The sequence below is a fragment of the Danio rerio genome, chromosome 15 (assembly GCF_049306965.1).
Source record: "Danio rerio strain Tuebingen ecotype United States chromosome 15, GRCz12tu, whole genome shotgun sequence".
NCBI lineage: Eukaryota > Metazoa > Chordata > Actinopteri > Cypriniformes > Danionidae > Danio > Danio rerio.
The window spans coordinates 19,752,767-19,766,225 of NC_133190.1; the positions used below are offsets into that span (position 1 = coordinate 19,752,767).

The 13,459-nt window shown below is 33.2% G+C and overlaps 1 protein-coding gene across 2 annotated transcripts in view; it reads left to right on the plus strand.

The window, feature by feature from the left end:
• cltcb (clathrin, heavy chain b (Hc)) overlaps positions 1-13,459 on the plus strand; it is a 54,258-nt gene that overhangs the window by 35,137 nt on the left and 5,662 nt on the right. The window contains exons 26-32 of one of the 2 annotated variants that reach the window (XM_005157424.3): positions 27-176; positions 2,179-2,310; positions 3,427-3,537; positions 3,635-3,805; positions 6,257-6,478; positions 8,037-8,057; positions 12,470-12,545. In XM_005157424.3, coding sequence (XP_005157481.1) covers positions 27-176; positions 2,179-2,310; positions 3,427-3,537; positions 3,635-3,805; positions 6,257-6,478; positions 8,037-8,057; positions 12,470-12,545 — 883 coding nt within the window. The remainder of the gene's footprint in view (positions 1-26; positions 177-2,178; positions 2,311-3,426; positions 3,538-3,634; positions 3,806-6,256; positions 6,479-8,036; positions 8,058-12,469; positions 12,546-13,459) is intronic. The other variant, NM_001194978.1, reaches the window with a different exon arrangement.

Below are 13,459 nucleotides of genomic sequence, written 5' to 3' on the forward strand. Positions count from 1 at the left end.
ACAGTTCTTGTACTGTATGTGTTCAGGTTTTAAGGGCAGCAGAACAGGCTCATCTGTGGGGGGAGCTAGTCTTCCTGTATGATAAATATGAGGAGTACGACAACGCCATCATCACCATGATGAACCATCCTGCAGATGCCTGGAAAGAGAGCCAGTTTAAAGACATCATAACTAAGGTTTTTATTTGCATCTCTTATTGAAATATGAAGTTGTTCTTATTATGTAATGTTTTTATGTATATCGATCTTGCCATAAGTTACTGATGTAGTAATAAATAAACTAAATAAATAAATTTCACCTAAAAGTCAACATGAAATAAAAATTTACTACTTATTTTGATGAAATATTACTGGAAATGGGTTGTCCTTGCTATTGACAAACCTGTATTTTCTTTTATGGCAATAAGCAGAGTATTAAGTAAAGATTATGTTTCATGAATACATTTAGCAAATTTCCTTCCATACATTTATTAAACTTTTTTTTTTAAATTAGAAATGCATATTAGGCATGTCCCAGTCAGGTTTTTTTGCCCTCGAGTCCGAGTCATTTGATTTTGAGTGTCTTCTGATACCGAAACTCGATCCGATACTTCTATAATACATAAAAGAGAATAAAGAAGACCAAAAAAAACTGATTTTGAAACATTTCAAATCTCTGTAACAAACAGAGCACTTCTGTGATGTAGCTTGAACAATGAAGTAATAAATAACATACATTTTTCATTTTGGACTTAATTGCAACTGTAAATATAAAAAAATTGTCATATAAAAACAAATATCACCTCAACTTAAAATACCCAGCAGGCATGTTAACAAAAAATAAGAATAAATAAAAGTGCCAAAGTGTTTGCAAAGCCAGTAATGTGCTTTTAGGAACTATAAATGCATAACTATAGATGTGTAAAAAATCGGGATAATCAGGAGGTAACGTCTGATTCCGATCGAGTCTTAAACTGTGTAATCTGGTCTAACCTCCGATCATGTAGGGCTGGACGATATGGCAAAAATTTATATCACAATATATTTCTTAATTTCGGTCTATACGATATAATTCCTATATTAATATTTAAAAGCCAGGGTTCTATCTGTCTATTTCTATTTGTGTATTATTACCTAATGAAATTAAAAGGTTTATTATTAAATATTTTATATAGTCTATATATATCGACTAATATTTTATAATATTTTATAAAACACATTTTCATAATTTAACAGATTTAATACCTCTATTAATCACATTTTTTCTATTTCATATGCTTTACAATAACCTGATTCCTGATAAATATGTCAGTGAAATTTATTTTGTACATTTGCGCGAGTGCTATATGCCGAGTTTGTGTATAATGTGGGTGTTAATTTGGGTATTATGCGAGGATTGATTATATGCAAGGATCGAGTTTATATTTACGTGCGTGTGTATGTGGGTGTATGCATACATCAAGTTTTATATGTTTCATACATGTTTTGAACTTTCAATAGTATTGATGTATATGCACGCTACGTGTTTTATGTATGTGTTGATAAGCGAAGTTTGATTTAAATCCTACACAGCTCCAAATAGGATCTGTGTTTGCTTCATTGCTTTTGCTTCATTTTGCTTCAAAATACCGGAAATGGGTTTAAAACTCCTTTCACCATTATTAAAAAAAAATCTACTGCGATATATATTGATATTGAATTATTGTCCAGCCCTATGATTATGTGATTGGATCTGGACATCCCTAATACGTATTGCTAAGCACTTAAATTTGACAGCTTTAAAGGGGATTTTCTCAATATTATGAGTTTCCAGATTTAGTTCCAGAAATAGTTGCATCTCTGCCAGTTATTGTCTTATACTAACAACAAGCTTACAAAGCAAGCTTATGTATTCAGCTCTCAGATTATTGTAAAAAAAAATTACCCTTATGACTGGTTTTCTACTCCAGGCTCACAATTGTGGCCTTAGAATTGCATTTAAACTGTTAATGATCATGTGTTTTAAATTTTTTTTTATTTTATAACAGTTTTTTTTATAATCACAAATCAAAAACATTGTATACAATCTGTAATACTTTTTATACTGATGGTAATGATTATGCGCCTTGACTGTCCACTTTTGATTAGATCATTGGAAAATTATTATTTTTATCATACAAAGCTGAAAAGGAATTAACCTTTATGTTGATTTGTGTTGCAGGTGGCTAATGTTGAGCTGTATTACAGAGCCGTCCAGTTCTACCTGGAGTTCAAACCGCTGTTACTGAATGACCTGCTGATCGTATTGTCTCCTCGTCTTGACCACACTCGTGCTGTCAACTTCTTCAGCAAGGTACTTCCCACATAACTTTTGCTTACCGTTAAGTTTTTTTGTTTTTATTCTGCAAAGATCCAACTATTTTGCTTTTTTAAAAAGTTTGTATGGGAGCTGGAAATTCTTGAAATTGCTTTGAGTTTGTAAAGTGCTCAGATTTTGGTTGAAGTGCTTGAACATGTAATCGTGTTGTTTTCATAATAATTTATCTTACTAAATAGGCAATGACAATGAACTATTGAAATAAAATGTATAATTTTTTGCTCAAACTCTAAAGTCTGCATTTGCACCTGTAGCATGATCTTATTATTTTTATTTGTATAAAGCTTTTTACTATAACTATTATTTCAAAGCAGCTTTACCGAAGGTTGGATATGCACATTATTGGATTACAATCAATATCAAAAAAGTTATGGTTATTAGTAACCATAACTTTATTACTTACTAATAACTTTAACTAATTAACTAGTAACTAATAGCTTTTAACAGTTAAAGTTACTATATATAACCATTGTTAACCTGTAGTTATATAGGATTTAGGTTTAATGAAGTGTATTAAGTGTGTGTTGTCCTTTACGTCCTTAAATAGTTGGCATCATCTCTTCTTATTTTTTTAATCTGCAACCTTTTTTTAAACAGTCATAATTTCCCCCTCATGATTGACCAATGTATATTAAAATAAATATATATATTTAAGAAGGATGATATTGAAGATGAGTAAATTATATTTAAGAGTGTAAATTACAGTAATTCAATGTTGAGTTAATATACCATCAAAATTATTCATTAGAATTTGGAGTCTTTTTGGCTTGACTCAATTCCATAGATTTTTAGACTTTAAAAACAGTTTATGACTCTTGGTTGCAAACTGACCTTTTCTTATTATATTATTCTACTTGTTATGTATAGTCATGAACAAATTTGATAGCAGTTTTCTGTCATTTATTATTATACCTAGCCATTTCCTCCATAGGCAACTGAATTGAAAGTTCTCAAACATTCACAAAAATGGGGGCACTTCCACATTGTCAATACTATCAAATACTATAACAAATAGCATCTGATATAATGTGGTGAATTGTGTATATTTATAGAAATATGTCTTTACCAAAGTTGTCCATTTTTATTTATTAGGTCAAGCAATTGCCATTGGTGAAACCATACCTGAGATCAGTACAGAACCACAACAACAAGTCTGTAAATGAGGCACTAAATAATCTCTTCATCACAGAGGAGGATTTTCAGGTATACAGTGAATTTGCCGTTTGAATCGCAGTCTGCCATTTTATAGTCAGTCTGCTAGTTTGTAGCTTTGCAAACCTTCGCCTTTGGTATTTCACAGGCTCTGCGCACATCCATCGATGCCTACGACAACTTCGACAACATATCTCTGGCTCAGAGCCTGGAGAAGCACGAGCTCATCGAGTTCAGGCGAATCGCTGCATACCTGTTCAAAGGCAACAACCGCTGGAAGCAGAGTGTGGAGCTCTGCAAGAAAGACAAACTTTACAAGGTCACTTGTATTGTCATATGTATTGTTTTTGATTTAAGATCCAAAATATATTATTATTAATATTATGAATATGTACGTTTTATTTAAAAAAAAAAAAAGAGTTAAAATTATGATGTATTTTAACAGATTTAATTGCTAAAATAAGTTTTAAAAATCTGATTAAGTACAAAGATACTTTAAATAATGCAGATTAGTATAAATAAATTGGCATAAATAGTCTGAGATTTAATTAAATTAGACTTAAAATATTTTACATTTACTTAAATGTGTTTTATTTATTATACTACTCTGCTGCTTGATTATTTTGTGATTTACTATTTTTTTTAAGCTTATTATTATAGTTGCACCCATTTTCATTATTATTCCTTTATATTAATAGTTTTTAACCCTTGTGTACTGTTCAAATTGACTTCCCTTTCAATTTGTTTGTGGCTGATTTTGCCATATTGACTTCCATTATAATGTTTTTTGATTGCAAAGCCATGACAGCATATAGTCATGCAATCTTGATTGTTGGTGGTTTTCCGTGTTGGGACGAGGTAAAATGTGTAATTTTAACTGTTGATCATCAGTTGGCACCATTAACCCTGTAGATCAGGGGTCTCAAACTCCTGGCCCGCGGGCCCAGCCTCCTCCTCCTTTCCTCCCATCCATTGGATGTTTAAAGTAATTCACTATTTTTGCTGAATTTCGGTTTAACTTTCAGGTTCTCTCAGCGTGCAGTTAAAAGTAACGCACACGCAGATTATTTCAGTGATTGATTTAAACAATTTAAATAATAAAGAATTGAAATAAATGTGCATATGTGCTCTATTTTTCCTAAAGCTTTATTTTTGTAAATATTCAGCGGTCATTAGATTATTATCAGTATTATACCACCTGTATTTTGTTTATCACTTTTTCATGGCTTACATGTTATGCTGGTTGTGTAACAAATATGCTAATTTTGCTAATATTCGATTCAAATCTCTTTCATTCATTTTCTTTGCGGCTTTGTCCCATTATTAATTCGGGGTCGCCACAGCAGAGTGAACCGCCACCTTATCCACCACATATTCAGCTCATTCTCACACATACACTTCAGACAATTTAGCCTACCCGATTCACCTGTACCACATGTCTTTGGACTGTGGGGGAACCAGAGCACCCGGAGGAAGCCCACGCGGACGCAGGGAGAACATGCAAACTCCACTCAGAAACGCCAACTGACCCAGCCTAGGCTTGAACCAGCGATCTTCTTGCTGTTAGGCGACAGTACTACCTACTGCGCCACTGCGTCGCCTCAGTTGGTCTCATTAAATAGATTTTCTTTATATGCGTATTGAGATTCCTATGACAAATATGTACATTTTAATGCTGGTTGAATTGAACAAGTTAATGTAAATGCAAATATATACTTACTTTTCCCCTTTTTGTCGTAGTTTTAAAAAAAGGAAAGGTGCTAAGAAGAGCAATTGCCAGTAAAGTCACTAAAGTTACCCAAACTGCTTTCTACTATTCTAACGCTATCTGTTAAACTTTTGGTAAAGCAACAACTGGTTGAGACAGAATAATAATTATTATTATTATCATTATTATGACTATTGTAATGTCAAAATGCTAATTCAATCAGCCACCGATATATTTCAACAGTTGTGTGAAGCAAAAAACATCCTAATTTGTTAATTTGTGACAGGTAATGCTTGAATAATAAACATAGTCCTTAGATGCACCAATTGACTCACTTTTTTTTGTGCTTTAATGTTAAAACGGCCCTCCTATGAATTGTCAGTCACTGAAATGGCCCCCCACCATTGTGAGTTTGAGATCCCTGCTTTAGATAGACCTGCGCAAATGCGTTTCTGGCTTTTATATGGAGTTCTAAAGGGTAAAACAGCAGATTATAGTGTGCACAAATACACTTACTATGTTTACTATGTACAATGTTCTTTATAATGGAAGTCAATAGGGCAAAACAGCCTCTAACATAACGACAGGGTAGTCAATTTGAGTGACACACAACAGCACACAAGTGTTAATTACGTTTTTAATACATTTTTTAATGTAAAATTGTTTAATTGTTTATATACTTTAATGTATTTAAATCTCATTTGATGATCACATATATTTACTCATTATTTATTATATTAGAAGACATAAAACTTAATACAAGTACAAATAAATAAATATAATTAGAAAACAATCAAACGTTTAAAAAGTTAATATTAAATATATGAGGAGGTAAAAGAAATACATTTTAGATTTATATAACTTAGAGTTAAATATGTAAAAAAAATTAAATCAATATGTTGTTTATTTCTTTTGCGCAGTTTTTTCCTCTACACTTTTAAAATACCAAACAATCACTTGCAGGAAAAAAACAGAGATCATCTAATTGAGCTACAATCATGTTTTAGCAGGACACTTATCTCATAACTATTATTTAAATGTCTGTTTCTGTTTTGTCCACAGGATGCTATGCAGTACGCTTCAGAGTCGAAGGACACAGAGCTGGCAGAGGAGCTGCTGCAGTGGTTCTTGGAAGATGACAAGAAAGAGTGTTTTGCCGCCTGCCTGTTCACCTGCTACGACTTGCTGAGGCCTGACGTGGTGCTGGAGACGGCGTGGAGGCACAACCTCATGGACTTTTCCATGCCCTACTTCATTCAGGTCATGAGGGAGTACCTCTCCAAGGTAAGCCTCTGTCGAGCACCTCCACAGCTCTTACGGTAGACACAGTCTGGGAGGATGGAAGATTCCAGATAAACGCATTCCTCACATCTGTTCCAAAACTAGCCAGCCGCTTTTTCGGCGACAGGTTTAACTCAAAAACTCTTTCAATAAAAACTTTTTTTTTTTATGACCTGTAATTGTTAATGATAAATGAGTGTAATATTAGTGTCGAAATAGTAACATTTAATGCTGTTTACATAAATCTCTTCAGTAAAAAATATTTATAATTTTCATTTTGTGACTTATGATTAGGTCTCCACGAAAACTGCACGTGCACAAATCCTCCGATTTTTAGCCCATCATCGAGTCTATTTATTAAATTGAGTAAATGACCATAAATTTATATTTATTTAGTTTTTATTTTAATTTCAGTAATATTATTGACTAATATGGAAATGTTTATTTGATTTAATAACGATACAGTTTAAGTAAGATTTTCTGTCTTTTAGTAGATATATGAGAAACTTGCTTTGTTTACCAAACTAAGTGGATATAATTGGATTTGCATTGTAAACATTAAATAAAAGTTAAACGGGTATTATTTTTTTTATTTTACAGTATTTAATTATAATACTGCCAAAATCATTTTGCATAAATCTGCAGACCTGTTACAGTTCTGCACAGAAATAGTGAAAAAATGTCCACAGATTCTGTCTGGCCCTAGTAATAATTGATAATCATAATTTATTATAATAATAATGTTGAAAAATTAATGTTTAACCCTGTTTAAAAGTGTTTACATGAAGGCTTTCAGAAAAAAAAAAATATTATTTACAATTTGTGAGCTATAACTGTTCATTATAATTGAATATAATGTTAATGTTAAAACAATTTTAACAAATGCTAAAACAGTAAAAGATTAAAAGCCAAAGTTCTACATTTTTATAGCCACAAGTGAATATTTAGCCTTTACAGATAAGCAAACAAACAAAAAGACTGGATTTTAAATGAAACCTTTTTTCGTTTTACTGCTGAACAATGCTCAATTAAATTAATTTTCGTTTGTTAAAATTTCTGATAAAATTAGTTTTTGTCTTACTGCATAAAAGTATTAATTTATTCAGTGACCCCACTTTATTATTATTATTATTATTATTATTTTATTTTGTGCATTAATAATAGGATCAAATGTTGTCTAGGTAGGCTGATTTGCTGGGATTTGGAACAGAATATTGTTTATAATTTTAATATATTTTCTACATGCAGCTTCATTTTAAGTAAGTTTTATTTCTCCTGTCATTCATGAACATGTTCAGAACAGACATTTATTCACCACTTTTTTTATTTTTATTTAGCTTGATGGTTGTTCCTAGGTACGATTAACTGATTTGAGCAGCCAGTGAATTGCAAATAAATTAATGAGGTGGACATTTTGATTAGTATCCTCTATGATTTCCCTCTGGTTATTTCTTTTAACACTTCTGGTGATTGCTGCAATTGTTCTCTACCTGCTTTTTGCAATGCTGGACTGTTAAGTTTGCTTTTTTTCTTAAGCTGCCACTCTTAAATTCCCTTTCAGGTTGATGCAATTAAGGAAAAGGTGAAGGTTCACTCTTACTCCATCTTTAACCCCTGTAGTTTGGACGACTGAAACTTTTTGAAGAGTCTGCATGAGTTCTTCCCTCCCATGTCACTCTGCTGCTTTTAAAAACACACCGTAACTAGACTTTCCTGGAGTTTCTTCTAGATTACTGACCATCCGTTTGCCAGACGCTGCCATAGTTCGCCTCAGACCCGTAGATGCTGGAATTAGCTGATGAACGTGACACTAAACTACCATTCTGTTGATAATCATTCGTCTGAATTAAACATTTTTTCTTTATTCAAATTCACTCTCATAGCTTGTCAAAGTTCCTCAGCTAATTCAGTTTTAGACTGATAATTAGGTTTAAAATAAAGGAGTGACCACATTTTCACTATTGATATTTGTTCAACTAAGGGGCTGTTCACACAGAATGCGTTTTTCCTCTTCAGCACACTACTTTTCTGTTGTTTTTCAATGCATTTTTTCATTGGTTTTTATGCGAGCGCTGCGTTTTTTTTTTTAGACGCCGTGTCAAATTCAAATTGAATTTTTAAATTTCACAAGCAGCACAGCTCATCACTGTCAGGTCCAAAAGCAGTGGACCAATCAGAAGATCATGGAGGCGGATCAACCATTGCGAGCTTCTGTTAATTGTAGAAAGTTGTCACAACAGCTGTTTTATTTACTGTTATATCATGGCGGATGATCACAGCGCTCATTATGGCTTTGTCCAGAATATCCTGAGTTATACGATGTATCTTAATGTGCTTATCATAACAAATTGTTCTACTGTTTCTAATGGGTTCGTTATTGTTGATATTACATCATGTTTTTAATATCGTGTTACCTGGACCTCGCGCTGCGTTTTTTTAAAAACCCTTTCCTAAGTGCCGGAACAAGCATGTTTTAGAAGCAAAGACTCATTCGGTGTGAATAAGCCCTAAGTGGTGCATGTGCATTATGCTTTCAAGCTATAATCTAGCTTAACTTATGAGAAAGTGTGGTCCTTCATAAAATAATAATAAAAAAAACCCTCTTGTATGCTGTAGATAGTTTACAGGCATGTGTTTGAGCGTGTTTGTAGCACCTTTGAACGGTCAGGGATCGTGGCTGTTGGCTTTGCCTGCCTCTGGAAGCCGTGAATGGCTGTATAAACCATCTCTCACCTGTCACACTTCCACTCTTACTCTGCCTTTCTCTCATGCACTCTTTTTAACATAGGAATAACAAACTACACCTGTGGCATGATCTCTCCCTCTCAACGAATCTTCAACCTGCCGGTCTCTTTAAAGCCTGCTCAACAACAACAATAATTCCTTAACTTTTAAAAAGCTGACACCAGCTCTGTGTAGAGAACTGAACCCAAATGCACATTTAAAGGGATAGTTCACACACAAAAATGAATATTTTGTCATCATTTTCTCAATCTCATAAGTATGAAGGTACTCGTATGCTAATAGTGAAGTTCCTTAGGGGTAAAATGATGTATGTGTATATGAAGAAGTGAGCAGTGGTGTGATGTTAGCAAACATCTCATGAATATATTAATGTGATGCACTTTTTTTTTGTATCAAAAAGGATCTCAGCCCTGTGGATATGTTTGTTTTGGTCTGATTTAGTTACGTCACACTAGTTTGTTCTTTGATGTTGCAAGTATATTGGGTTTTTCTTTCTTCTGTCAGTGTCACAGAATTTTGTCTAGAAATTTTTGTTAGGAATTTTGTCTACATCTACAAGATTGGTCTTGGTGCTCCAACATAAAATGAAATTGACAGGTTAGAGATTTTTTAACTCCAATAAGACCCAAAAATTGATATTGTAATATTTTCCTCACACAGAATCGATCATTAGAACCTTGTTTATATATATTTACATAATTTTTTTTTTTTTTCAAATTTTATTACATGTTTTTTTTTTGTCTTAGTAGTAGTTTGTTGTTTTTGTTCTGTCTTTTCTGACAGAAATAATGGCTTACTTTTGCAATGACGCCTTGTAACCAAAGTAGTAGCTCAAAAACAATATAAAGCACATGGCAAGAAAAACTGTACTGCATACAGTGCTAATGGCAAAAATAGCATCAACTAATTGTAATCACAATTATTCAAAACGATATACAGTTGAAGTCAAAATTATTTGCCCTTCTGTGAATATTTTTTTGATAAATATTTCCCAAATGATGTTTAACAGAGCAAGGAATTTTCTGCAGTATTTCCTATAATATTTTTTATTCCGAAGGAAGTCTATTTGTTTTATTTTGGCTAGGATAAAAACAGGTTTAAATAGTTTTTCAACTATTTTAAGATCAATATCATTAACCCCCTTAAGCAATTTATATTTTTGATTGTCTGCAGAAGAAACCACTGTTTTTAGAATGACTTGCCTAATTACCCCAATCTGTCTAGTTAACCTAATTAAGCCTTTAAAGTGCACTTTTAAGCTGAATGCTTGTATATTGAAAAATATCTGGTCAAATATTATGTGCTGTCTTCATAGCAATTAGTTATTAGATATGAGTTATTAAAACTATTATGTTTAAAAAAGTAGAAAAACAGATATTGGGGAAAAGATATAAAGGGCCGCTAATAATTCAGGAAGGCTAATAATTCTGACTTCAACTGTATAGAAACAGTTATTTTCCTCCCTGTAAATAAGGAACGGGAAATAAGTACAATAGGATAAAAATATAAAACAAACTGTGGTTTAAGCATCTTCACTGTAAGAAAAAACTTTAGCTATGTAAAGTTATAGCTACAAAAGTCCTTCAGTCAAGAGCAGTGGATGATTTTTGTCATTTTGTTCAAAAGTAAAAACAGTCGACAGCAGGAATATTGCACACGGTCACTTTAAGAGCAGTGCGGTTCTGATTTATGGTTTAACTTTCACGTGTCTTTTGATTCTCAACTCGTCTGTTTATTTTATAAATGAGGATTAATATAAATAATCACTAAACACCACGTTTTGACAAAAATGTGCATGTATTTGACCATTTAAGCGCTCACATTAGGATGGCTTAAGATGTGCGCTCTGCTCGTCTCTGAGGCTGAGCACACACACACACACACAACAGCGTGCGATCTCTTTTGTGCTTTGAAAAACATGAATGATTTGAATGTACATCAATGCATCCCATGCTGCAAATGTTACATTACAGTACATGCTTTTAGTCATTATTACTTGAAACTGAGCTTTGCAGAGCAACTAATGTGTACAACCAGAAAGTGGGCGGTATATGATGCAATAATCATTTCATTTTCATTCATGTTTTTTCATAATCGTTAGAAGCCAAAATTGAAATCGACACTGAATTTCAATTAATTGCACAGCCCTATCCTTAAGCATAAATTACATTACTTCTTTAAAAAAAATAGATATTTACTGCTTTAAGTTACAGCTTTTTGTCATTCATCAACACCCTCTGTCCCTATTGTACAATCAAAGATGAACTTCAACATTATTGAACTACTTGTGTGTCACAGAAGTAAAGGAAAAAATAAAACCAAAGTTAGTAATTAATGACAGAATCATACTTTTTTATGTGAACTATTCCTTTAATTCATAATTCAATCATAACTCAAGGATTGGTTAGACACCCAGGACACTCTAATTTTTGTAACTTGAGCTTTACCTACTTAATCAGCTATATTGGATTCTGATATTGTTTGTTTAATCGCAATAAGACTTTTGTAAGTTTCTGTTTGTATCATTCGCACAATGACTTCCTTTTTCTAGCAGAGCAATCTTTCTCAGAACCTGTCCCGTAAGCAGCGTTTTCCCCTTTTAATAGTCACCAGATTTATGAGTAGATTCTTCAGTTCATTAAAGGTGCGGTCACATGGACAGATGTTGAGTGAATTTTCATGTTTAAATCCAGTCATTCAAATGGGAATTTATTCACTCTGGCATTTTGGTGAATGCAATTTATTTGGGCAGGTGAATGTGCTCCATTGACCAACAAAACCATTTGAAAGCCATTTCTATATAGGCTGTGCTACACTACTCTTGGCAGACTTTTTATCTTCCACTGTGGAATTTCACCAACGTTTTTGATTGTGATCGCATCTTAAAAGGGTTCTGTTTTCTACATATGTACTTACCGTAATAGGATACTGTCTGACTGTATGGGGGACCATGTCTATTGTCATTGGTTGATTCACAGAGGACATATAAAGCCATAGTTCTTACATGTGAAATGCATAGAGCAGTAGTTGATGCTTATTTCAGTGGTTTGTCATCGGGTATGGAGTGCCTTGGCAAAAAGCTTGTCCCATGAGACCTGCTTTGAAAGCGTGTGCACCTTGTATTAAGCTTGGCTTTATGCATCTCCCATGAATGGTCCCATCCATCAGTCATTACTCCCTGTCTACGGGTGTTTACCTCTTCTCACTCGTCCTCTTTTTGTCTTTGTTTCTCGCTCTCCTTTTTCCCAGGTTGATAAGTTGGATGCTTCTGAGTCTTTGAGGAAAGAGGAAGAGCAGCTCACGGAGGCACAACCCATTGTCTATGGTAGGCTTGTTCATCTAAAACCTAGACATACGCACACTAGAATGGTTCGTTATGGAAATTCTTTCTAGCTATAAAAAGTGTAACAAAAAAACACCCAATTTTCACCAACATTTTATGCACATTTAAAGAAATTGTCCTGTGCCAAAATTTACATCCCACACACACACACACACACACACACACACACACACACACACACACACACACACACACACTCTGTACCTAAATCACCAAGCTGAAGTATACCTTATGGGCTTAAGAAACAATCACATATAAATACACTACAAAATACTAGGTGAGTAACATCTATCCAACTGTCCAAATCATTTTATTTCTATTTATTTATTATATTATTTTATTTGTTGTTTGATAGGTTATTTTGTATTTGGTGTGTAGTTTTAAATTAGTTTTTGGTCATCTGGTGTTGTTTGTTGTACTTTTTGGGGTTTTGTTTTTGTGTTTATGTAATTTAGTTTTTGGTTGCTTGGCTTGTTTTTTTATGTTTCATTCATTTTATTGTTTATTAATAGCAAGTATGAAAAGAAATTGTTTGATTCATATAGTATATGCAGGATTTGAACTTTGCGGTAACCTGGCGATATGAGATATTTATCACCTACAATAATATTTTAGTTACTAATTTTACGATTTGGTTGTCATTAGTTATCTTTCCATCCAAAGATGCTAATTAAATTTATGTGCATAACTGAAATATCGCATATTAGACATGCGAACAAAGCAGCATTTCCATCCAATGAGTCAAAGCGAACAAAATGTCACTTCCTGGCACCAAATATCTAAAGTCAAAATAGAATTTTCTGCGGTTGGAGAAGCTGCGTAAATCTTTTCCTTATTTAATAAATGACTTGCACCTCAGAAGACAATCCTGACATGCAATGAACACGAGGTCATGT